The sequence below is a fragment of the Salvelinus alpinus genome, chromosome 18, assembly GCF_045679555.1.
Source record: "Salvelinus alpinus chromosome 18, SLU_Salpinus.1, whole genome shotgun sequence".
NCBI lineage: Eukaryota > Metazoa > Chordata > Actinopteri > Salmoniformes > Salmonidae > Salvelinus > Salvelinus alpinus.
In genome coordinates, this window is record NC_092103.1 from 33,869,366 (window position 1) to 33,895,550 (window position 26,185).

At 41.4% G+C, this 26,185-nt stretch overlaps 1 protein-coding gene across 8 annotated transcripts in view; it reads right to left on the reverse strand.

Moving 5' to 3' along the window:
• LOC139544222 (F-BAR domain only protein 2-like) overlaps positions 1 to 26,185 on the reverse strand; it is an 80,385-nt gene that overhangs the window by 45,191 nt on the left and 9,009 nt on the right. For all 8 annotated transcript variants that reach the window (XM_071351097.1, XM_071351099.1, XM_071351098.1 and 5 more), the window contains exons 2-5: positions 6,838 to 6,929; positions 1,277 to 1,351; positions 973 to 1,114; positions 2 to 154 (exon numbers count right to left, since the gene is read on the reverse strand). In XM_071351097.1, the coding sequence (XP_071207198.1) occupies positions 2 to 154; positions 973 to 1,114; positions 1,277 to 1,351; positions 6,838 to 6,929 (462 nt within the window). The remainder of the gene's footprint in view (position 1; positions 155 to 972; positions 1,115 to 1,276; positions 1,352 to 6,837; positions 6,930 to 26,185) is intronic.

Here is a 26,185-nt window from a genome sequence, read left to right on the forward strand (position 1 = left end):
CCTTGTCCACATCTCTCTGTGTTGCTCCCTCCTTGCGGAGTCTCTCCTGCTCCACAGTTTTGGAGTTGTAGTTCTCCTTGGACTTCTGTAAGGCTACACCGGTGGTCTGGATGGTCTGGACTGACTCCAGTGTGGACGCCACCTCCTCCTTGGTCTGAGTAGGACAGAGGAAGACAGCAACCATTTAAACAAACACATTCATTTTAGTGTCCTTGTATGAAAAGCCCATGATTGAAACCACTAAATGGAAGCAAAGATCATTATAATGGTAGAAAGTAGCTTAGCTAAAACGGCAACTTGACATTCTGTGTGTGTGTGTGTGTGTGTGTGTGTGTGTGTGTGTGTGTGTGTGTGTGTGTGTGTGTGAGAAAGAGACAGTGTTGTGTGAAAGCCTTTTTTGTTATGCTGAAAGCTCAAACCCAACTCTGCTAATTCACAGGCAGTGCTTGGTTAGTTAGACCTGCTGACACATACATGCCATAGGAGGTGACGCTCCGCTGGTTACTCCAGGCAGGATAGAGAACATTCTCTCCAGAATCCATCAGTACAATCACTCTACAGAAACTCTTCCCCATAGCAGTGACTGAAAGAAGTCAACTTTATTCATCTCCAGAGGGTAAATATAGGTTATCACCAGCAGCAGCCTACACAGGCAGAGCACAGACACCAGCAAGGACAGACTACTTGATGCAGCAGGTAACCTAGTGGTTAAGAGTGTTTGGCCAGTAACCGAAATGACGCTGGTTCGAATCCCTGAGCTGACGGTGAAAAATCGAGGTACTTAACCCTAATTGCTCTTGTAAGTGGCTCTGGATAAGAGAGTCTGCTAAATGACTCCAATGTCAAATGTAATGCCTAAAGAAACAAAGTGGCGTGTTGTGTGATTCTGCCTGCCGAGCTGTTTGTGGGTCTGGGCTTGTTATAAGGAAACAATGTGATGTGTGGTGTCGTGTTTGGTTCTCCGTCCCGCACCTTTTTGTGGGCCTTGGCCTGGTCATCCACGTACTTCTGCACGTCTTTGATAAGCTCCTGTAGCTTCCTCACCAGCTCCAGGTGGCAGCTAGCCAGCTTCTCTGTGGACGTCTTAAACACATCCCACACCGGGGAAAACGTCCTGCAGCACACACACTTTATTAACTGGAGATCAGCAGATCATTCATTCTGTGAAGACTGGTCTTATCATTCAATAGGGAGGGTTGATACGGGACACAAACTTATCTCTCTTCACCTGACGCACGAGCGTGTGTGTGTGTGTGTGTGTGTGTGTGTGTCTTACCCGAGCTGAGAGAAGTTGCCAGCTGACTTGGCAAGTTTGGTCATTGACCTGGCATAGACCTCTTCTATGGTAGCCCTAAAGGGTCAAAGCACAGAACGTCATTACCTTAATCATTTTTACCTACTGAATCAGTAACCTCACTCAGTATGCGTTCCAAATGACACCCTATTCTCTATATAGCGCACTACTTTGACTAGGGACATTTGTGATTCAACTTTCCTCTAGTGAATCAGTTCAACCATAATAAATCCATCAACACAGCACTAAAACCCTCAAATCCTCTACCGGTTGGAAGGAGTTCCATTGAGTGATTACAACAAGTATTATACATGTAAGTCAAAGCACAAGACAACTCCACACCCACTGAACACTCACAAACCCTTGGAACATAAACGTTTGAATGTTAGTCAGTTTGAGTATTAGTCAAAGCAAAGCCCAACCAAGTGGAGAGCTCTGTTCATCACGGTCTCCCATTTAGTGTAAAGTCGAAGCACAGAGAAGAGATAGCATCCCTCCCCTCCTTCTCTCCCTCGTCATCCCCCCGTTCTCCTGCATGGAAGTGACAGAAGTAAAACCTTAAAACATTGTTTTAGTGGAGGCCTGAATAATGCATATGTGATTTACTTAGCCTCCCACTGCAGTCAGGTCACCACAGGAGGGTCAGGCAGGGACAATCAGGGGCAAGCACACACACTCACAGAGAGGCACGCACGCAAACAATCTCACTTTACTAACTGATATCAGTGTAACTTACATGTACACATGGCTTCTATCTCACTTTACTAACTGATATCAGTGTAGATGCAGTGGAACTCTACCAAAGGTTTGTATAAGTTCTTCTTGGCAGGTTACCATGGCAGGTTACCATGGTTTGTCATCCTTATTGCCATCATCATTTGTAACACCCTCATCACAGGAAAATTACATCGTCCAGTTCCCAAAACCACAACTCAAGGCAAAGAAGGATTCCCATTGGTATATGCACATTTATGAACAGGTGACGTGGCTCATTCGGCCAATAGGATTCTCCCTCTGAACTCATTCACAAACACACACACACACAATGCCATAACTCCAGAGAGTAAAAGCACTCCAAGTGTGTAAATACACTCTGGGCCAAGACAGCTCTCCCCTCCTAACTAACACAGACCTGCCTGCACCGCTCCACACTCACAGAATCAACGTTACAGACAAAACGTCTCTCAAATCAATTTCTATTTGACTTATATAGATGCTAGTGAACAACTGCCTGCAGGACGAATATTGTCTGTGTGTTATAGTAGGCCTATATAAAACTTTACACATGGTAACAGTACTGTAGGTGCATGGTCTGTTTCTGGCCACCAGAGGGAGTCACAATGCAGCGTTTGAGATATGAGAGACTTCCTCACAAGGAACACAGAAAACCATGGGAACACTGATTCAGAATTTTTATTTTTTTTATTTAACTAGGCAAGTTAGTTAAGAACAAATTATTAATTACAATTACGGCCTACCCCGGCCAAACCTAACCCGGACGACGCTGGGCCAATGGTGCGCTGCCTTATGGGACTCCCAATCACGGCCTGTTGTGATACAGCCTGGAATCGAACCAGGTCTGTAGTGACGCCTGTAGCACTGAGATGCAGTGCCTTAGACCGCTGCGCCACTGATGGGTAGGTAGGTGTGCAAGTTGAGTCTCAGTTACACCGAACAGTAACGATATAGGCCTAACCCTGAGATGTAGGCTAGTAAGCTACCTGTGACCCATCTACACCAGACTGGAAAAAAGACGGTATTGGACAAGTCTACGCCTCCACTAACAGGAGCTTCCTTACCCACAGTGTCAAAGCAAACTGTGGAAACGTTACTGTTTGTGTGGTAACCTAATATTTACAGTCTGTGGCAAAACATAGTGTGGTAAATGCAGTGTCTGTTTGAGTGATGAGCACATTTTTGTGTGGGCCAGCCCATCCTGAATTCCAACAGGAGACCTTGAGCAGACAAGGTTATAAAAATAGACCGCAATGAAAGACATCAAGGCGTGAGAGGAATTCTAAAGGAGGTATGATTAAGCACCTTATTATGGCTGAGAGGCTACAGGTATGCAGTCCACTGCCAGAGTGCTTTACAGTCTATGGAGTGTTCAGGTGTGCAGGTGGCCTAATCAGGCCTAAGCCTGGGAGAGTAGGCTACACCACATGATCCTTCCACAGCTAATTCTCTCTGTTAAGGAGAGCTGAAAGAGGACTGGATTTCCTTAGGTTGGATTAATCAAACTGTTTGCTCCTGGTATACTAATTGTGCCGAAGGAGATGGCTGCCGTTTTACAATCCCATTACCAATTGTGCATGTTTTTTTTGCGTTATTTGTAACTTATTTTGTATATAATGTTTCTCCCACTGTGTCTTATGACCAAAAATTGCTTCTTGATAGCAGGGCAGTGATTACTCACCCCGTACTGGAGGAATTCTTCTTCAACGAGTTGGACGGGAAGGATTTACTCCAGACACCCGACAAGGCCCTCATCCCCGTCATTCGCAGGAGGAAAACACAGCGATATCGTGGACGAGTTTCCGGGTGCCTTGTAAGGATCCGTCACCGAGTGGGTAATCTACTTTTACCAACGGTCCTATTAGCCAAAGTACAATAATTCGATAATAAAATAGATGAACTACGAGCACATATATCCTACCAACGGGACATTTAAAAACGGTATCTTATGTTTCTATGAGTCGTGGCTGAACAACGACATGATTAACATACAGCTGGCTGGTTTTATGATTTTTCGGCAGGATAGAATAGTGGCCTCTGGTAAGACAAAGGGCGGTGGCATATGCATATTTGTAAACAGCTGGTGCACGAAATCTAAGGAAGTCTCAAGGTTTTTCTCACCAGAGGTAGAGTATCTCATGATAAGCTGTAGACCGCACTATTTACCAAGAGAGTTTATCATCTATATTTTTTGTACCACCGCAGACCGATGCTGACACTAAGACCTCACTCAATGAGCTGTATACGGCCATAAGCAAACAGGAAACCGCTCATCCAGAGGCGGCGATCCTAGTGGCCAGGGACTTTAAATGCATGTAAACTCATCGGTTTTACCTCATTTCTATCAGCATGTTAAATGTGCAACCAGAGTGAAAAACAATATTATAATGAGCTCAGATTGACACACTCATAATTGCCGCGTCACATACTCCTGTGTTTACTTGTTGGCCATTCAGCATGAACCCGATTCCCGGTCTACGGCTGGAGAGCCCCTGTACCCGCAGGAGGCCTTTTATCTCTTGGTAGGCAGTCATTGTAAATAAGAATTTGTTCTTAACTGACCTGCCTAGTTAAATAAAGGTTAAAAAATACATTTAAAAAAAGAGATCGACAAATGGATCAAATTTCATGATTCAGAATTTTAACACTCAATTATCACAGTGAATTATTATAATGTTTGTTTAAGTGTTAATTAATCCCATAAGGGATGGGTTGCCAACTGGTGATTTGATAAGCACATACTATGTCTGGATGTAGCCTTCCTGTCTTCAAATCTGGTTGTGCTGGGAGTGCTAGTTAGCTTAGCCTAGCTATCTTCAATTCTAGCTGTGAGTGCTACTGTAACTAGCTTGCTAAGTTATATAGCAAAACAGATCAATCAATCAGTTATAGAACAGATACTGTATCCTCAAACACATAACACAGAGATATTTAGCATTTTCACCCCCACTTCCGCCTCACACCCCTCCCCTTGTGCTTCTCTGCCTGTGTGGGCACCGTTGCTGTGACTTCTCCCACTCCCACTCTCATTTGCAGCAGAATTGAGTGGGAAAAGTTGCTAAATGCAATTAAAACCACAAACTTTGCGTGGCAAAACTCCCCAAAGGGAACCTGAAAAGTAGAATTTGTCACTAGACTTAACAATAAAAGTCGCTGGAGCGGTCTGAAAACGTTCTTAAAATAGCGACAAAGTGACTAAATTGGCAACACTTATCGGCATGGAAGACAGTGAGCCAACCCCTATGCCGTAGGAGACCATTGATTGATAGGCAAATAAGGATTCCCATTATACTGTGGAGTGCATTTGGAAAGTATTCAGACAGACCTTCACTTTTCCCACATTAGTTACATTTCAGCCTTACTCAAATTGATAAATAAAATTGAAAAAATGCCTCAATCTACATTCAAAACCCCATAAAGACAAAGCAAAAAAAGTTTAGAAATGTTTGCAAATGTATTAAAAATAAACAGAAATACCTTACTTACATAAGTAATCAGACCCTTTGCTATGAGACTAGACATTGAGCTCAGGTGCATCCTGTTTCCATTGATCATCCTTGAGATGTTTCTACAACTTGATTAGAGACCGCCTGTGGTAAATTCAATTGATTGGACATGATTTGGAAAGGCACACACCGGTCTATATAAGGTCCCACAGTTGACAGTGCATGTCAGAGCAAAAACCATGCCATAAGGTTGAAGAAATTCTCCATAGAGCTCCAAAGACAGGATTGTGTCAAAGGTTACCAAAACATTTATGCAGCATTGAAGTCCCCAAGAACACAGTGAGCTCCATCATTCCTAAATGGAAGTCTGGAACCACCAAGACTCTTCCTAGAGCTGGCCACTCGGCCAAACTGAGCAATCGGGGGAGAAGGGCCTTGGTCAGGGAGGTGACCAACAACCCGACGGTCACTCTGACAGAGGTCCAGAGTTCCTCTGTGAAGATGGGAGAATCTTCCAGAAGGACAACCATCTCTGCAGCACTCTACCATAAAGGTCTGATTGGTAGAGTGGCCAGACGGAAGCCACTCCTCAGTAAAAGGCACATGACAGCCCGCTTGGAGTTTGCCAAAAGGCAGCTAAAGTATTCTCAGACCATGAGAAACAAGATTCTCTGGTCTGATGAAACCAAGATTGAACTCTTTGGCCTGAATGTCAAGTGTCACGTCTGGAGGAAACTAGGCACTGGTCATCACCTGGCCAATACCATCCCTACGGTGAAGTGTGGTGGTGGCAGCACCATGCTGGGATGTTTTTAAGCAGCCGGGACACTAGTCAGGATTTGTTTGGCCCCCCTTGTGTACTAAGCCGGTAATACTATAAATCCCGGGATGGGAGAAGGACGTTATGACAATATGAAAATCTGGATACTGCCCAGCCCTAGTGTATGCACATTTATGGACAGGTGATGGGGCTCGTTTGGCCAATAGGATGCTCCCCCTGAACTCATTATTTTGACAGAAGGGGAAGCAAGGCATTTTCACATTGGGCTTTACATTGGGTGTCACTTTATCGATTGTACCATCAGCTGGCATCCTCCACACGTGACCCAATTTGACTGTGCATGACCTTTAACTTCTTGGACGGTCAACTTTTAGGTTAACTAGAAAAATTGTGTTGAGTAACTTTTAAAGTAAGTCTCGAATTCACCTCTATGATGAGAACAGCATTGGGTTAAACAGAACCCTCAAAACAAGGGTGAGTGGAGGTTTAACTAAGGAAGCACCAAATGGCATAGCCTGGTTACAAACATAATAGTTAGCACATGACACAGCACAAACAGATCCAGGCTACCAACAACTTACCTTTCTCTGATGAACTCCGTAAGTTCCTTGGAGGAGATTTGACCATGCTTCATGTTGTGGTAGAGAACATCAAATCCATTGTTTTTTTCGCCCTGAGGGGGGGATAATAAAAATAAAAAAAAGAGATGATTAGCCTAGTCAACTGAAAAACCAGTCGAGGATTAAATAGTGTTTCCTCCATTCTTTACTGCCCTGGCCTTCTCCACTATGAGCCTCCTCAAGGTCTGCATGGCTGTATCGCCAGCAGCCTTGACTGGTCCACCATAGTCATCCTGGCCATAGTGTTTAGGTTCTACTATGCTCCCTATACGTTGCTATGGTCCCTACAATGGTTCTAACAATCCATGTACGGTTCTATGCTCTCTAAAATGTGGTCCAGTCAAATGCATACACCACCCACCACTCAATAATTCATATGCCGTGGACATGTGTAAAACTCTCTGAAGTTTGGCTAGTGTTTGTTTGTTCAGAACCTAAGTAAAAACCTCAAATCAAGTTTATTCAACCCACTGGGTGCCTCAGCTGCAAGCACAACATACAAGCACATATTTATACCTTCTGACTAGGCAGTCACCTCCTTGCATGTCTAAGATAAACATTTGTTCTCTGTTGCTAGGCAGGAACTCAGTCTGTTCCTATTACTGGTATTGTCAAGCCTGCCCAAGTCCTCTGGCCCCTTCCCAGAGGTTGCTTCTCTTCAACTGTTGAGCATATCTCGAGTAGAGTTCCACATCCCTCCTTGTCCTAGTTCTACAGGAACTGAGACTAGATTGTTACTCTTCGCCTCCTTCCTTAGAAATATTAACTTCACTGAGACAACATACAGGACAAATTTCACTGATCCAAAATTTACAATAAACTTCACAGAGCCAAAATACACAACAAACTTTACCAAACCACAATACAAACAGCAGCTTTTCTGTAGCCCGGGTACCAGTCTCTTTAGCACTCCTTGTACTCCTTGTCATGTCAAAGTTGTTTAACATGACAGGAGTGGAATGATAGCTAAACAGACTGGTACTCAGACTCGCTTTCCTGACCTCAGGCTCTCTGTTTGAATCGTAGGCTATGCGTTAAGGAAGTTCAAAGGTCGTTTGAGGAATACCTTACAGTGCACTGATCTGACTCCTACGGATTATGAGGTCAAACACAAAACTGACCTAAGATCAGTTTAGGCGTCCGCATGCTTCCCACCAGAAACAGTTCAGAAGAGTTGTGCATACATTATGACGACATTTTGTGAAGTTTTTGTTCGTTTTGGACTTGGGCTGTTCGGGCACACAAGCCTACGCCCCTTCGTCAGTGATTGGTCAACAATAGGGATTCATCAATATAGTCTTTGTTGTCATTCAAAAGAGAGAAGATTTGTTTTCATGCACATTTTTTTCCATTGAGAAATACTGCACTAAATCTTAGATGTAAAATTGCACGCCTAAGATCTCATCTGTAAAAACGCCAAAATGAATGACAGATTTCTTGAGTTATATTTGATTAATTCTGATTATTTTGAGGAAATGTATACTGGCTACAGCATCTCAAAATGGACAAACAGTACTATTCTCGTTTTTCAAGCGAAGGTATTTTAAGGGTGTATGCGAGCACACTGGTTTGGTTGGCCTAGCCGAGTTCCAGCCAGCTGAAGCATGCTGATACCTAGAGACTACTTCCTCCAGCAGCAAAGGGCTGCCCTGTGGCAGAGCCTAGGTATGTCCAACAGGGGGAAGAAATGAGCAAGCGCATAGTAACTGACCTGGATCCAACCTGGTTTATCAGGCCTACTCAAGGGAAACTCAGGAAACTAATTCCACAACTCCTCAACCTTTGACTTCCTCTTTAGCATGTGGCCCTGTATAACAGAGATCACATGCCAACAAAGACCAAATGTTCCTCTCACATGAATAAATTGAATGACAGATTTTTTTTTAACTAGTCCAACGCTCTAACCACCTGATTACATTGCACTCCACGAGGAGACTGCCTGTTACGCGAATGCAGTAAGAAGCCAAGGTAAGTTGCTAGCTAGCGTTAAACTTAAAAAACAATCACTCATAATCACTAGTTAAACTAGTAATATCATCAACCATGTGTAGTTATCTAGCGTGTCCTGCGTTGCATATAATCGATGCGGTGCGTATTCGTGAAAAAGGACTGTCTTGCTCCAATGTGTACCTAACCATAAACATCAATGCCTTTCTTAAAATCAATACACAGAAGTATATATTTTTAAACCTGCATATTTTGCTAAAAGAAATCCAGGTTAGCAGGCAATATTAACCAGGTGAAATTGTGTCACTTCTCTTGCGTTCATTGCACGCAGAGTCAGTGTATATGCAACAGTTTGGGCCGCCTAATTTGCCAGAATTTTACGTAATTGTGACATAACATTGAAGGTTGTGCAATGTAACAGGAATATTTAGACTTATGGATGCCACCCGTTAGATAAAATACGGAACGGTTCCGTATTTCACTGAAAGAATAAACGTTTTGTTTTCGAGATGATCGTTTCCGGATTCTACCATATTAATGACCTAAGGCTCGTATTTCTGTGTGTTATTATGTTATAATTAAGTCTATGATTTGATAGAGCAGTCTGACTGAGCGATGGTAGGCACTAGCAGGCTGGTAAGCATTCATTCAAACAGCACTTTCGTGCGTTTTGCCAGCAGCTCGTCGTTGTGCTTCAAGCATTGAGCTGTTTATGACCTCAAGCCTATCAACTCCCGAGATTAGGCTGGTGTAACCGATGTGAAATGGCTAGCTAGTTAGCGAGGTGCACGCTAATAGCGTTACAAACGTCACTTGCTCTGAGACTTGGAGTGGTTGTTCCCCTTGCTCTGCAAGGGCTGCGGCTTTTGTGGAGCGATGGGTAACGCTGCTTCGAGGGTGGCTGTTGTCGATGTGTTCCTGGTTCGAGCCCAAGTAGGTGCGAGGAGAGGGACGGAAGCTATACTGTTACACTGGCAAAACTATAGCGCCTATAAGAACATCCAATAGTCAAAGGTATATGAAATACAAATCGTATAGAGAGAAATTGTCCTATAATTCCTATAATAAACTACAACCTAAAACTTCTTACTTGGGAATATTGAAGACTCCTGTTAAAAGGAACCACCAGCTTTCATATGTTCTCATGTTCTGAGCAAGGAACTTAAACGTTAGCTTTTTTACATGGCACATATTGCACTTTTACTTTCTTCTCCAACACTTTGTTTTTGCATTATTTAAACCAAATTGAACATGTTTCATTTTATTTGAAGCTAAATTGATTTTATTGATTATATTAAGTTAAAATAAGTGTTAATTCAGTATTGTTGTAATTGTCATTATTACAAATAAATTGTAAAAAAAATAATAATAATAATAATTTTTAAAAAATGGCTGATTAATCGGTATCGGCTTTTTTGGCCTTCCAATAAATCGGTATCGCCGTTGAAAAATCATAATCGGTCGATCTCTAGAATAAATTACACAATCAATAGTTATTACTGTACTATGAAACAATCAATGTATTACTGTACTATGATAACTTCAGTACAAATGACTGACTGCCACATCCTACAAAACTAGCTTTGAAACACAATAGCAAGGGGGTGAATAAAGGGACAAAACCTTAGCAGGACACTGTGGTTCACCATGTCAACTGAACTAACCCGTGACTGCCACACAGCCACTTCCTGGTCGCTTCCACAGTCAGCAATTTGTATCGGTACCATACAACATCATCACACCCCGCTGTGCTCATTTAACACATGGGTTCATCCAAGAGGTCAGGGGTCAGGGGAGGCTCATGCCAAACGAACCTGCAGCCTGGTGCAAATGACGATAGATATTTGCAGGGCAAAGAAAAAAATATTAGAGAAAGAGGCAAAGCAGAAAAGTCATTTCCTGCAGCCAGACAGAACAGTAATGGTATAGAATAGACTTCCTGTTACAGAGTGAGGTTATTTAAAACAGTCCAGACTGTGTCGAAATTAAAAATACCAAATGGCACTCTATTCCCTATATAGTGCACTACTTTTGACCAGGGCCCGCACAGTGCTCTGCTAAAAAGTATTGCACTATAGGCAATAGGGTGCTATTTCAGACACAGCCCATGCCTCAGTTCTGTGGCTATAATCAATAGTGTGACTTAAGCACATGACTCACACAGCATTCATCACATAGGCTATCCTAGGCTAACAGCTGCAAATTCTGTCCCCGTCTGCTAACTACTGTACAGACCATGGCTGTCACAGACCTCAGTCACTGACTGTAATAACTAGATACCAGGGAAGCTGCAGAGAGTGAAAGACGGAGAGTGAGAGAAACTGAGACAGAGGAATAGAGACAGAGAGTCTGAGACAAAATACTCCAAACAGGAAGGGCTAATATTCTGTGCTTTTGGAATGCAGCAATATAAAATAAATTCAATACAAAAGCAATATAAAAAAACAAAAAAGGCAGGAAACAGGTCTGGGCGTTTGGGCTTTTTCCACCCCACCAGTACAATGCCCCATAGTAACTTGTGAAGAACAGAGAGACACATTCTATACAAGGCAACAACTTTCGTGGTTTTGAGTCTGAAAACCAACCATGCTGTGTTATATCACTACTCAGAGTTGAAAAAGGAACACTATAAAGAAGTGAGTGGTACTAGAAATGCCACATGGCTCTTGACTTGAAATGCCCCCTTTGGAGATTCATTGACCAAGTGATTCATATTCTAACCACACATTGTGAAATTCAAGACCAGTCAGTCATTACTCTTGGCCTGGCAGTGAGTGGCCTGTTTAAGACTGCAGTGCCCTCCACCCCAGTGAGAGATAACATGTGGAGGGGTTGGGCGCGCATATCAATCCATGCCTCTGTGGAATGAGACTAGAGATGCTCACAATGTCCAATTGAAAGAGCTCAAAGCTTCCCAAGAACTGAGAGAGCTAAGAGAGAGAACGAGAGCGGAAGCAGAGAGAGTGAGTCGAGAGAGCGGGAGCCGGAGAGATAGATAGCGGTAACTTAAAAAGGTCTGGTTGAATGTGGTTGAAACCAGATCAAAGTATGATGACCAAAGTGGGTTTGATTACAGGTTTAAATTGTTTCTAGCCATTTTGAGCCTATAATCGAACCCGCAAATGCTGATGCTCCAGATACTCAACTAGTCTAAAGAAGGCCAGTTTTATTGCTTCTTTAAAATCAGCACAACAGTTTTCAGCTGTGCTAACATAATTGCAAAAGGGTTTCTATGATCAATTAGCCTTTTAAAATGATAAACTTGGATTAGCTAACACAACGTGCCATTGGAACACAGGAGTGATGGTTGCTGATAATGGGCCTCTGTAGATATTCAATTTTTTTAATATATATATTTTTTTATTTAAAATCAGCCGTTTCCAGCTACAGTAGTCACATACAACATTAACATCTACAATGTATTTCTGATCAATTTGATGTTATTTTATTGGACAATTTTTTTTGCTTTTCTTTCAAAAACAAGGGAATTTCTAAGTGACCCCAAACTTTGGAATGGTTGTGTATACATTTGACATATTCCATACATGATACTTTTATATAAAGAAATCACATAACAATAATACATGACTGACCATAAACTCTTTAATCCCACCCCTCAGCCAATCACCAGAGACCACCCTCATTTGGTGCCATATTTCAACTGTGCTGTTTTACATACATTTGTATCCACAGATTGTGAGCTAAAGATGAAAACCTTTCCTACAAGTATTATTAATTGGCTGACTAAGTGAATGTTGTGATTTAACCATTCCTGAACCTGTGACCGAGCTCTCTTTGTGTGTGTGTGTGTGTGTGTGTGTGTGTGTGTGTGTGTGTGTGTGTGTGTGTGTGTGTGTGTGTGTGTGAGAAATGGGGTATAAAACATGGGGCATAAAACATTCTGTTAGTGGCAAGAAGTTTGTATAATGATTTAAATGACTTGTTTCTGCATTGATCAAGTTTGAAAGTTACTGGTCCCTTCCCCCATGTCAAACACTTGGATTCAGGAGGCGGGATTATTAAGGAAATAGGGTGACATCACCCTAACTCAGATTTGAAGAAATTATTGGTAACATATTATCTGACCCAATTTAAATAAGTACCGCCTTGTAACCAACATCTGAGAAGGCTTGTTTGCAGAGGGGCGTGGTTTATATAGCTAGAAAGCTACTCGACGGGTGCTGAAATTTGACTGTAGGGTGTCAGCAAATATAATTACACTATTTATCTATGGCAAACACACATATGTTTCCCCTTTCATCTGTGTCTGGTGTTAGCTAGTTATTGGCTAGCTAGAACTTCAGCCAGCATGGAACAAAAGGGAGGGGAAGTGTCGTTCAAAACTCTGACGCAGTTGTCATGTCAACACATCCATCAGTGCTGCTGTGAACCGCATCACAGGAGACATGCCAAACGGGAGATGTATAAAACATCATTGATGCCATTTCCTTGCTGTTTGAGTTGCTTTGTGTATCACCAAATTTGCTTGAGATGACTTTACTGCATCCACGTTTCTTGACATAGACCTTTTTAAAGAGCGGTCAGTCAAGGCGAGCTCATGAATATAAGCTCCCCGCCCACTCAGCCAGACTTTTCAAACTTCCTGGTAGTTATTTTTTTTTTTTATGTTTAGGATTTCTATCACCCCCCCAAAAATTTGGGTGATATTTTAGTCACTTAAAAGGCTATTTTACATGGGAATCTGAATGACTGTGCTCATTTACCCAAATATAATCAATTGGCCTATTTATACAACAACATGCTACTTTTATACCACAATACATAGTGGTGAGCTTTTTGAAGTCGGTCCTTAGCACAAAATAATAAAGTTTTCGATTTCGGTAAAAAATGTTTTACATTAAATGCATTAGGAGGTGATATAAAAATTATTTGAGCTTTTTTAACGAAATTACAAAGCCAAAAACAGTGAAAATATTCCATTGTCTCTGTCAGGTCCACATTGGGTAGACATCAAGAGAAAAATAGGAAATTACCAAACATTTCAGCTGTGTACATTACTTCGTTTTTATTTGATTACTTTATTATTTTTCATTCCTTAAAGCCATCGCCTCATATCTGAGCAGGCAGTGGCAGCCAGCCAGCCAGCCAGCCAATCTAATGTTATCTTTGTGCTCCCCATACTGTGCAGTGTTTATTCATCCTATTTAGCTAGACTAGCCTGCCTAAGTATGCTACAGGGCGGTCTTCTGAAATCATTTTACTAGTTCTTTAAAGTAGATAAGGCATACTTTCACAAACTGTCTCTATCCCTCTCATCGTTGTGTACATTGCTCTCTCATGCGGTCTGAGTGTATCTAACCTAACATTGCGGGCATAAAAGTGTATCCGTCTCTGTCTGAGACTTATGCTGTACCTTAGTGGTCGGAGCCGGAAAGAACAGGTGCAATTGATGGTCATTACAGTTGATTACCACATTTCTGCTCTGTTGAATATTTGCTTAATGAAAAGTCCCTTCAACCCAGCGTCCCACATAGTTCTGGATTTAATATCTCTAGAGCAGTGGTCACCAACCTTCTCTGAGTCAAGATCACTTGGAGTCAAAATGGGGGGGTTAATCGCTCACTACTAACAATACAACATGCTATGTTTATACCACAATACAACATAATGCTATTTTTATACCACAATACAACATAATGCTATTTTTATGCTACTTATATGCAGCGTAAAAGACTGGATAGGTAGAGCGCTAATATGCTTCTCTGCTACAGTCAGCAAAAAATGTGGAACAGTACAGCACTTTCAAGAAGCAAAGTGTATCTTGAAAACTTGATTGTTGTCATGCAAACCAATTTTGGGACTGTATCAACAGTAGACTAATGAAAAAAAATCCTAAAAGATAGTTTTTGAGTGGATTATTCCTTTAAAGTCAAGATGGTGTCTGTTGAACTCTTGATTGGAACAGGTGAATGGAACCTGCTTAGAAGACACAGATACAGTTGTCAACCGTTTAATACCTCTCATTTGTGGAGTATACCTTTGGATTTACCTTTGTCAGATGTACTTTTTTGCCATCAATTGCTTTGGTATTGGTTTATCCTTACTGGAAATCATTCTTATCATTCTTGCTTTGTCAATCATCATCATCATGGAACTATGTGACAAATCTGGGCCTTTTGTGAGTATAATACATTTACATTTTTGTTGATGCCAAGAAACTATATCAAGTCTTTTCTTGGAAACAAACAAATATGTTGGAACCTTCTCTGTAGAGCGTCTAAGGAAGTGGTTAGTTATTAAATCATGTTTGGACATTGCTCAAATATCAAATAATTTCAGTAACAATTAAGTACCTTACTGTGATTGTTTTCAATTAAAATGGTCAAAAACAAACAAAAATAGCTTCTTAGCAAAGAATTTAGCTAGGACTGTCTGGGAGTGGTCTGAGTGGGGAGGAGAAAACTGTTGTTGACAGAGGTTTGGAACTCTCTTATTGAACTATTAACCAATATATGTTGATGTCAGCATGCAGGCCAAAACTCCATCCCAACAAAATAAACTGACATTTCAGGTGGTCGTTTAAAACGACTCTTACACTAAAAGGGCATTATCATAATTTTCACAATATTATTCCAACCTCAATGTGGAAATACACAGTACCAGTCAAGAGTTTGCACACACCTACTCATTCAAGGGTTTTTCTTTATTTTTACTATTTTCTACATTGTAGAATAATAGTGAAAACATACCTGAAATAATACATATGGAATCATGTAGTAACCAAAAAAAAAAAGTGTTAAACAAAGCAAAATATATTTGAGATTTGAGATTCTTCAAAGTAGAAACCCTTTGCCTTGATGACAGCTTGGCATTCTCAACTAACTTCATGAGGTAGTCACCTGGAAGTTTCTTCAAGTGCAGTCGCAAAAACCCTCAAGTGCTATGATGAAACCAGCTCTCATGAGGACCGCCATAGGTAAGGAAGACCCAGAGTTAACTCTGCTGCAGAGGATAAGTTCATTAGTTACCAGCCTCAGAAATTGCAGCCCAAATAAATGCTTCAGAATTCAAGTAACAGACACATCTCAACATCAACTGTTCAGAGGAGACTGTGTGAATCCGGCCTTCATGGCCAAATTGCTGCAAAGAAACCACTACTTAAGGATACCAACAAGAAGAAACTTGCTTGGGTCAAGAAACACGAGCAATGGACATCAGACCGGAGGAAATGTGTCCTTTGGTCTGATGAGTCCAAATTTGATATTTTTGGTTCCAACCGCCGTGTCTCTACAAGACGCAGAGAAGCTGATCGGATGATCTCCGCATGTGTGGTTCCCACCGTGAAGCATGGAGGAGGAGTTGTGATGGTCTTGGGGTGCTTTGCTGGTGACACGGTCTGTGATTTATTTCAAATTCAAGGCACACTTAACCAGCATGGTTACCACAGCATTCCGCAGCGATATGCCATCTCATCTGGTTTGCAGTGGGTGGGACTATCATTTGTTTTTCAACTGGACAATGACCCAACACACCTATTCCATGCGAGAAATTGCCAAGAAACTGAAGATCTGGTACAACGCTGTGTACTACTCCCTTCCCAGAACAGCGCAAACTGGCTCTAACCAGAATAGAAAGAAGAGTGGGAGGCCCCGGTGCACAACTGAGCAAGAGGACATTACAGTGTCTAGTTTGAGAAACCGATGCCTCACAAGTCCTCAACTGGCATCTTCATTAAATAGTACCCGCAAAACACCAGTCTCAACGTCAACAGTGAAGAGGTGACTCCGGGGATGCTGGCCTTCTAGGCAGAGTTGCAAAGAAAAAGCCATATCTCAGACTGGGCAATAAAAAGAAAAGATTAAGATGGCCAAAATAACAAAGACACTGGACAGAGGAAGATTGGAAAAAAAGTGTTATGGACAGACAAATCTAAGTTGGAGGTCTTCCGATCACAAAGAAGAACATTTGTGAGACGCAGAAAAAATGAAGATGCTGGAGGAGTGGCTGACGCCATCTGTCAAGCATGTTGGAGGCAATGTGATGGTGGTAAAGTGTGAGGTTTGTACAAGGGATCTTGAAGAAGGAAGGCTATCACTCCATTTTGCAAAGCCATGCCATACCCTGTGGATGGCGCATAATTGGAGCCAATTTCTTCCTACAACAGGACAATGAACCAAAGCACAGCTCCAAACTATGCAAGAGCTATTTAGGGAAGATGTAGTCACCTGGTATTCGGTCTATAATGGAGTGGCCAGCACAGTCACCGAATCTCAACCCTGTTGTGGGAGCAGCTTGACCGTATGGTACGTAAGAAGTACCCATCAAGCCAATCCAACTTGTGGGAGGTGCTTCAGGAAGCATGGGGTGAAATCTCTTCAGATTACCTCAACAAATTGACAACTAGAATGTCAAAAGGTCTGCAAGGCTGTAATTGCTGCAAATGGAGGATTCTTTGACGAAAGCAAAGTTTGAAGGACACAATTAATATTTCAATTAAAAATCATTATTTATAACCTTGTCAACATCTTGACTATATTTACTATTCATTTTGCAACTAATTTCATGTATGTTTCCACGGAAAACAAGGACATTACTAAGTGACCCCAAACTTTTGAACGGTAGTGTATCAAATGTCCTACCACTCCTACACCCACACCACTAAGGTCTATGACAGAATCCTAAATCTAACTGTGAAGGCTGGGAGGAACAACCACCACGCTGCTCCAAGTCCTGTGAAAAGAGGCCATTCTATACCAATAAGAGGCATCCATTCTATGCCAATATAACCACATGTAGTCAGCAATAAGACGACAACTTTCCATATCCTGTGGAAGTTACTACTTTATGGGTGAATTGCTGCTTATGTAAATGGATGGGATTAGAACTTGTCTATTCCACTTTCCTTCCTACTGCAATAACGCTACAGTATACCCTTTCTCTACCTACTACGTGTGTGCATGCGTACGCATGTACCAAACCTGGTGGTACTGTGGTTTGACAATGCCTTGTGAGAGAGACAGTACATAACTGAACTCTGATGATCATGAATTCACACTAATTTCAGTCACAAAACGTGCTTTAGTTAACAAGAGGTGGCCTGTGGCTTTTCTCTCTGGTCTTAGCAATTATCTGTCTGAGCAACACTAACATTATGTTAATTGTTCCCTTTGCTTTAGGTCGAACAAATTATGCTAAATTTGATTTATGGGAAATAGCATCAATTTTCCCATTTGAGCCAAGCATGAAATGTACACAATGGCGATTAAAATAGATTTGACAAGTGAAAACAAAGGAAAACAGGAAATTGCTGTGCATAGAGCAGAACTATAGCCCCGGGCCAGAAAAGGGTAGCTTTGAAACTCAGACAAACTAGAATATAACAAAAAATTAGCAATAGCAACCAGACTAATGAGCATATTAGCCAGCAGAACAGAAGATTAATCTTCATCCAAATTTCATGATTTGATTCGTAAGCTTGGCCAGGAGCATTCTCTTGTTTTTGTGTACATTTAGATCAGATAATATCAGAGCAGAGATTCTTCAGTAGTGGAAACTGATTCAGTGACGAACCCAAAAGAAGCCTTAGAGCAGTTGGCAAACGGTACTTGAAACCCAGGTGGACAGTCCCACACTGGCCAAGTGAAAGATATGGAAAAACATCCTTGTCTGTACAAAATGCATAACTTTCTCTGTGGAAGAGCAGGGATAGAATGCCACCTGAAACTCAATTGACCCAGCATCGTCCAGGTTAGGGGAGGGTTTGACCGGCCGGGATTTCCTTGTCTCATCGTAGTGACTCCTTGTGGCGGGCCGGGCACCGGCAAGCTGACTTGGTTGTCAGTTGGACGGTGTTTCCTCCGACACATTGGTGCAGCTGGCTAAGCAAGCAGTGTGTCAAGAAGCAGTGAAGCTTGGCAGGTCATGTTTTGGAGGATGCATGGCGCTCAACCTTCTCCTCTCCCGACAAGAGAATTGGATATAATGAAATTGGGGAGAAATGGAAAAAATACACTTTTTAAAAAGGACCCATGAGCACCAACATGTGAGGTTCATTAGGAGCACGTCAAATTGGGTTTAAAATGAAAGCTATTAGGCTTTATTTTTAGGAAATTAGAAAACATCTACATGAAAGTCTTACGGTATCTGAAATGCATCACAACAAAATAATGTTGACGTAAAGACCCATGTCAACTAATATCAACACATATTTAGTTTTGAAGAAATAGTTTACCTTTCTGTTACCTAAACACCACATATCTTGAAGATATTTTCAAATTTCTCTCCCTCGTGAGGATATTGAAAGTTCACAGAAGTAACAAGTAATGGTAGACCTACCAATTAGTTATAATGATATTACTGTTTATGAATTACGTAATTAAAACTCGTAATTACGTTACCAAATCAGTTACGGAATTACTGCAACTGAATTGGCTACAATGGGAAATCATAAGTCACAAACCAGTTGGGTCACCTGCTACTGTCTTCCCTTCCACTGGCATAGTGTTCAGCTCATAAAATGTTTTTCCCCTCTTTCTGTCTTAAAACAGTCTGAGTCTGGACAGCCTCTCCCAGTTCTTACTGACATCTACCCATGAGCCTCCTCTTTCCAATTCATTTTAACCAGCATCCTCACCCACTGAGCACCGACCGACACCCGACATCCATGGACGTTGAAAAGTAATTGAAATTTGGTCAGTCCACCCTTGATGTTAATGCCTACAGATGGACCAAATCTGAACCCATCATAAACACATGTTTTACAAGTTTGGATAGCACAGTACAGTATGCAGAGCACATAAGAGTACAGTCCAGTAAAGAAAAATATAGTATAGTACAGTATATTGTGCTGTATTGTACTGCACTATTGTACTGCAATGTGATGTCCAAACTTATTAAACATGAAGAGAAATTACATTCATAATTATGCATTTCTGTGTTGTACAGATAACGGACACATGATGTAATTCCGTTACCGGGTGTAAATCCACTTCACTTAGTGCAGGCCTAGTTTAACAACCAAAACAGATTGTTTTCTTACTCAAGGTGCCATGTCACAGCTGACACCCCGTTCTTTTAAAGACATCTTTCAATCTTAATTTCAGAGCTGATAAGAGTTTTGGGGAAATGTGGTCACATAAAAACGTGAGAGATTTTGCCGTAATTCCGTTTCCAAAGTTTGCATCTGCACAGTTCTTCCACAAAATTAGTTATAGTACATTTTTCTGTGGAAATTGTTAAAAGTAGTTCTTGAGCATAGAGTTAAACTTTGAAATTAGGGCTGACCGCAATTAGTTAACTGATCAATTGTTTGGTTGTTTGGTTGTTAGGCAGTTAGTCAAAGAAAGAACAGACGACTTTCGGTTGACCAATAATTTTTTACGTAGGAGACTGCCCTATATGAAGTCAATGGCTTTTGTTTGGTATACATTTTAAAGTGAAAAAGCTAAGTCAAAGCGTAAATCTGTTAACATGGAATTGCTCATATTAATATATGTTAATTTCATGCAAATTAAAGGCTGCTTCGCTACCACTCCCACAACAGAAGCACAATCATGGCCTTAGATTCGCAGGTGCTCACGTTAGAACAAGCCCAGGGTCAGTTTCTGTGGTGGCAGAAAAGCCCAGTGTACACTACACGACTTTCAAAATCCTAACATCACTGAGCCTCTCACATTGAACAACTGTCTTACCTGTAGTTGTTTTGTGTTGCCAACATAGTGTTGCGCACGCTAACCATCTGGCAGAGACGTGTCACACACTACAAGATTCTTCACTTGGTCGTGAGGATTCTCTATACCACGCTGTCTCATCAAAACAATGATACGATTTAACGTAGCTACGAGCTGTGGCTCAAAGCAGCCTCACAAAGGTTCAGTAACACATTCACACTTGCCATACAGAGTTGAAAGATCTAGCCAACGTTTTGAATTGAATAATATTGCATGTGAACTTCAGAGCTGTAACGATTTGACACTTTGGTTAAAGGCAAGTACAATACACATACTAGTAGTAGTCATAGCTCCTGCTCCAGAGTCTACACATTCTGGGTGATGTGGTACAACGTCAGCATCTCACTGGCTTCTTCTCTGGCCAGCTCTCATTGGCTATTGCTGATCACGTTCTGAAAACTTGTCATTGCACATCTCACACAAGAGCATTGCAGATTGTGTGTCAATAAAATCAAACCTGTTTGAAAACATCTGGGACTGCTCAAAGATGAAATCAGAAGCCCTCAGATTGAGTCTTTAACCCGGTCAGAAACAAGCGTTGAGTAAACAACAACAAAAACTTGTCTGGGACAGCAGTAAAAACACGACTTCTCAACACAGAGGATAAAACATTCGAAAGGGATGGGCACTACATCAACATACAAATAGTTTTACAACTTCGGCTCTCTTCACAACATGTGTAAACCAAGACGCCTTTATAACACCATCAGAATATCTGCCTGCCGATGGTCGTGTGATTACAGAATGTCTGCCTGCCGATGGTCGTGTGATTACAGAATGTCTGCCTGCCGATGGTCGTGTGATTACAGAATGTCTGCGAGGCATATTAACATATTATTACGCATATACAATAATCATGGCAAGTACAACTACCATCTAGCCACACTACACAAACAGGACATCTCCCCTTCTCCTCCAGGCATTGTGAACAAACTAAGCTAACCCCCCTGTCTGAAACAGAAGGCTGGTCTATGGGTGAGGCCTCCTCCTCGCTGTACGCTATTCACAACATGATCATGTAGCTCCTACCATTCCAGGCTTAAATATTTTATCACCGTCTCCACAACACCCCCTTCATAATCAAGCATTCTGTCAATAGAGGAATAGTTGATTTTCCAAGGTGCTCCCAGATACAATTGTCTAGGGCCAGGAGCTTCCCTAACAATGTGACCAGTAGAAACTCTGCCTAGTTATTGACCTTATGAGGTAAAATATCAATTGACTCAACTCTGAAAGTAGCCTTTCCCATGTAACCCAAGTTACCCAACTCAATGTTGACCTAAACCTCCCAACCACAGAATCCAGGGGAGAGTGAAGAGATTGATCCAGCTCTCCTCACATGGCTAGACCCCATGTCGGTTGACCTCACAACTCAACCTCATGGCAACAACCCAAAACAAAAACATGCTATTCCTTTCTACAGAGTTAGAGATTAAATCACATATTGTTTGTCATGTGTTGAATACAGTAGCATGGAGAGAGAGGAGCTATCCTATCCAATGCCTGCCATGATATTTTGTGATGACCACATAGCCCATGCTCAGTGGAGGAGAACAAATACAAGGCAAGACAAACAAAGGCAGCCATTATTATTTGGACAGTGGCTCTTTACAGGGAGGGAGAGGGTATGGTACTGTAGCTAGGTCTTGTGTGTGGTCTAATACACTGAACAAAAATATAAAACGTAACACTTAAAGTATTTGTCCCATGTTTCACGAGCTGAAATAAAAGATCCCAGAAATTTTCCAGACACACACAGAGCTTATTTCTCTCAAGTTTTGGCCACAAATGTGTATACATCCCTGTTTGTGAGCATTTCTTCTTTGCCAAGATATCCAGATATCCATCCAAAAAGCTGATTAAACAGCATGATCCTTACACAGGTGCAGCTTATGCTGAGGACAATAAAAGGCCACTAAAATGTGCAGTTTTGTCTCAACACAAGAGACATATGTCTCAAGTTGAGGGAGCGTGCAATTGGCATGCTGACTGCAGGAATGTCCACCAGAGCGGTTGCGAGAGAATTGAATGTTAATTTCTCTACCATAAGCCACCTCCAACCTCATTTTAGAGAACTTCAATGTCGTGAACAGAGTGCCCCATGGTGGTGGTGAGGTTTAGGTATGGGCAGGCATAAGCTACGGACAACGAACACAATTGCATTTTATCAATTGCAATTTGAATGCACAGACATACCGTGACGAGGTCCTGAGGACCATTCATCCGCCGCCATCACCCCATGTTGCAAGGATCTGTACACAATTCCTGGAAGCTGAAAATGTCCCAGTTCTTCCATGGCCTGCATACTTCCCAGACATGTCACCCATTGAGCATGTTTGGGATGCTCTGGATCGACGTGTTCGACATGTGTGTTCCAGTTCACACCAATATCCAGCAACTTCGCACAGCCATTGAAGTAAATGGGACAACATTCCACAGGCCACAATCAACAGTCTGATCAACTCTATGCGAAGGAGATGTGTCGAGCTGCATGAGGCAAATGGTGGTCACACCAGATACTGACTGGTTTTCTGATCCACGTTCCTACTTTTTTTTTTAAGGTATCTGTGACCAACAGATGCATATCTGTATTCCCAGTCATGTGAAATCCATAGATTAGGGCCTAATGAATTAATTTCAATTGACTGATTTCCTTATATGAACTGTAACTCTGTTAACGCATGTTGCATTTACATTACCGTTCAAAACCTTGGGGTCACTTAGAAATATCATTGTTTTTGAAAGAAAAGCATATTTTCTATCCATTAAAATAACATTAAATTGATCAGAAATACAGTGTAGACATTGTTAATGTTGTAAATGACTATTGTAGCTGGAAACAGCTGATTTTTTAAAAATGGAATATCTACATAGGCGTACAGAGTAGAGGTCGACCGATTAAATCGGGGCCGATTTCAAGTTTTCATAACAAATCGGAAATCTGTATTTTTGGACGCCGATTATTATTATTTTTTTTACACCTTTATTTCATCTTTATTTAACTAGGTAAGTCAGTTAAGAACACATTCTTATTTTCAATGACGGCCTAGGAACGTTCTGCCAGATTTTTTACCTTGTCAGCTCGGGGGATCCAATCTTGCAACCTTACAGTTAACTAGTCCAATGCTCTAACACCTGATTACATTGCACTCCACGAGGAGCCTGCCTGTTAGTGAATGCAGTAAGCTAAGGTAAGTTGCTAGCTAGCATTAAACTTATCTTATAAAAAACAATCAATCAATGACTGTCATTGCTCCAATGTGTACTTAACCATAAACATCAATGCCTTTCTTAAAATCAATACACAAGTATATATTTTTAAACCTGCATATTTAGCTAAAAGAAATCCAGGTTAGCATGCAATATTAACCAGGTGAAATTGTGTCATTTCTCTTGCGTTCATTGCACGCAGAGTCAGGGTATATGCAACAGTTTGGGCCGCCTGGCTCTTTGCGAACTAATTTGCCAGAATTTTACGTAATTATGACAACATTGAAGGTTGTGCAATGTAACAGGAATATTTAGACTCATGGATGCCACCCGTTAGATAAAATACGGAACGGAATAAACGTTTTGTTTTCGAGGTGATAGTTTCCGGATTAGTCAAAGGTATATGGTTTAGAGAGAAATAGTCGACGCGTTATAATTCCTGTAATAACTTGCGGCTGAATTTGAAAGGGGTTCCTTCGTTATTTTACCGTTCATGTCTTCCATAGAGAATGTCTTGATCTACTTCAAATAAGGTCTGTGTTTCATGCAGGCTTAAACCGCCTCGACGTTTTGATACCCGTGTAAATCTCACTAGGATAAGGTAACGTTTGTCAACATATTTTTATAAATCCACTACACAATTTTTTTTATCTTCGCTTATATTTAGCCAATATTGATCAGAGTTACCTTGTCCTATGGATATCTACACAGTTATAAAATTGGCACGGTGATGTAAGCCTACACGAAACACAGACCTTATTTTAAGTGAATCTAAAAATATCCTATGGAATAAATGAAGGAACCGCTTTTCAGATTTTGCTAGAAGGTGTCATGGGAATTATGACTCGCACTTTGATTGTCAATTCTTACCATGCCCATTATTAAAATAGGATTTCCTGCATATAGAAATTAAAGTTTTTGTTTTCAACATTCATCACAGGTAACTTAAACTCTATTTTTGTCCAAACAGTTGAGAGTATGTCTCCTAAGCAGACTCTTCAGTATCATTGTCACTTCGGAGCTGTGTGCGTGTATTTATGTATTAAGTTAAAATAAAAGTGTTCATTCAGTATTGTTGCAATTGTCATTATTACAAAAATGTGTGTGTGTATGATATATATATAAAAAAATAAAAAAAATCGACCGATTAATCGGTATCGGCTTTTTTTGTCCTCCAATAATCAGTATCGGCATTAAAAAAAAAATCATAATCGGTCGACCTCTAGTACAGAGGCCCATTATCAGCAACCATCACTCTGGTGTTCCAATGGCACGTTGTGTTAGCTAATCCAAGTTAATCATTTTAAAAGGATAATTGATCATTAGAAAACCCTTTTGCAATTATGTTAGCACAGCTAAAAACTGTTGCCGCCGACAGAGATGGTCGCCTCACTTCGCGTTAGGAAACTATGCAGTATTTAGTTTGTGTATTATTTCTTACATTGTTACCCCAGGAAATCTTAAGTCTTATTACATACAGTCGGGAAGAACTATTGGATATAAGAGCAACGTCAACTTACCAAAATTACGACCAGGAATACGAGTTTCCCGAAGCGGATCCTCTGTTCAGACCACCACCCAGGACAATGGATCTGATCCCGGTAGGCAACCCAAAACAACGGCGCCACAGAAGGGGCAGACGGAGTGGTCTTCTGGTCAGGCTCCGTAGATGGGCACATCGCTCACGAGTATACTACTCGCCAATGTCCAGTCTCTTGACAACAAGGTAGATGAAATTCGAGCAAGGGTTGCCTTCCAGAGAGTCATCAGATTGTTACATTCTCTGTTTCATGGAAACATGGCTCACTCGGGATATGTTATCAGAATCGGTACAGCCACCCGGTTTCTTCAGAAACAGAAACAAACATCTCTCTGGTAAGAAGAAGGGCGGGGGTGTATGCCTTATGATTAACGACTCGTGGTGCAATCATAACATACAGGAACTCAAGTCCTTTTGTTCACCTGACCTAGAATTCCTTACAATCAAATGCTGACCGCATTATCTACCAAGAGAATTCTCTTCGCTTATAATCACAGCCGTCTATATCCCCCCCACCCAAGCAGATACCTCGACGGCCCTGAAAGAACTTCACTGGACTCCATGTAAACTGGAAACATATATCCTGAAGCTGCATTTATTGTAGCTGGGGATTTTAACAAACCTAATCTGAAAACAAGGCTCCCTAAATTTTATCAGTATATCGAATGCTCGACTCGAGCTGGCAGCATTCTGAATCATTGCTACTCTAACTTCCGTGACGCATGCAAAGCCCTCCCCCGCCCTCCTTTTGGCAAATCTGACCACGACTCCATTTTGTTGCTCCAAGGCTATAGTCAGAAACTAAAACAGGAAATGCCCGTGCTCAGGTCTGTTCAATGCTGGTCAGACCAATCAGATTCCACGCTTCAAGATTGCGTTGATCACGTGGACTGGGATATGTTCCGAATATCCTCAGACAACA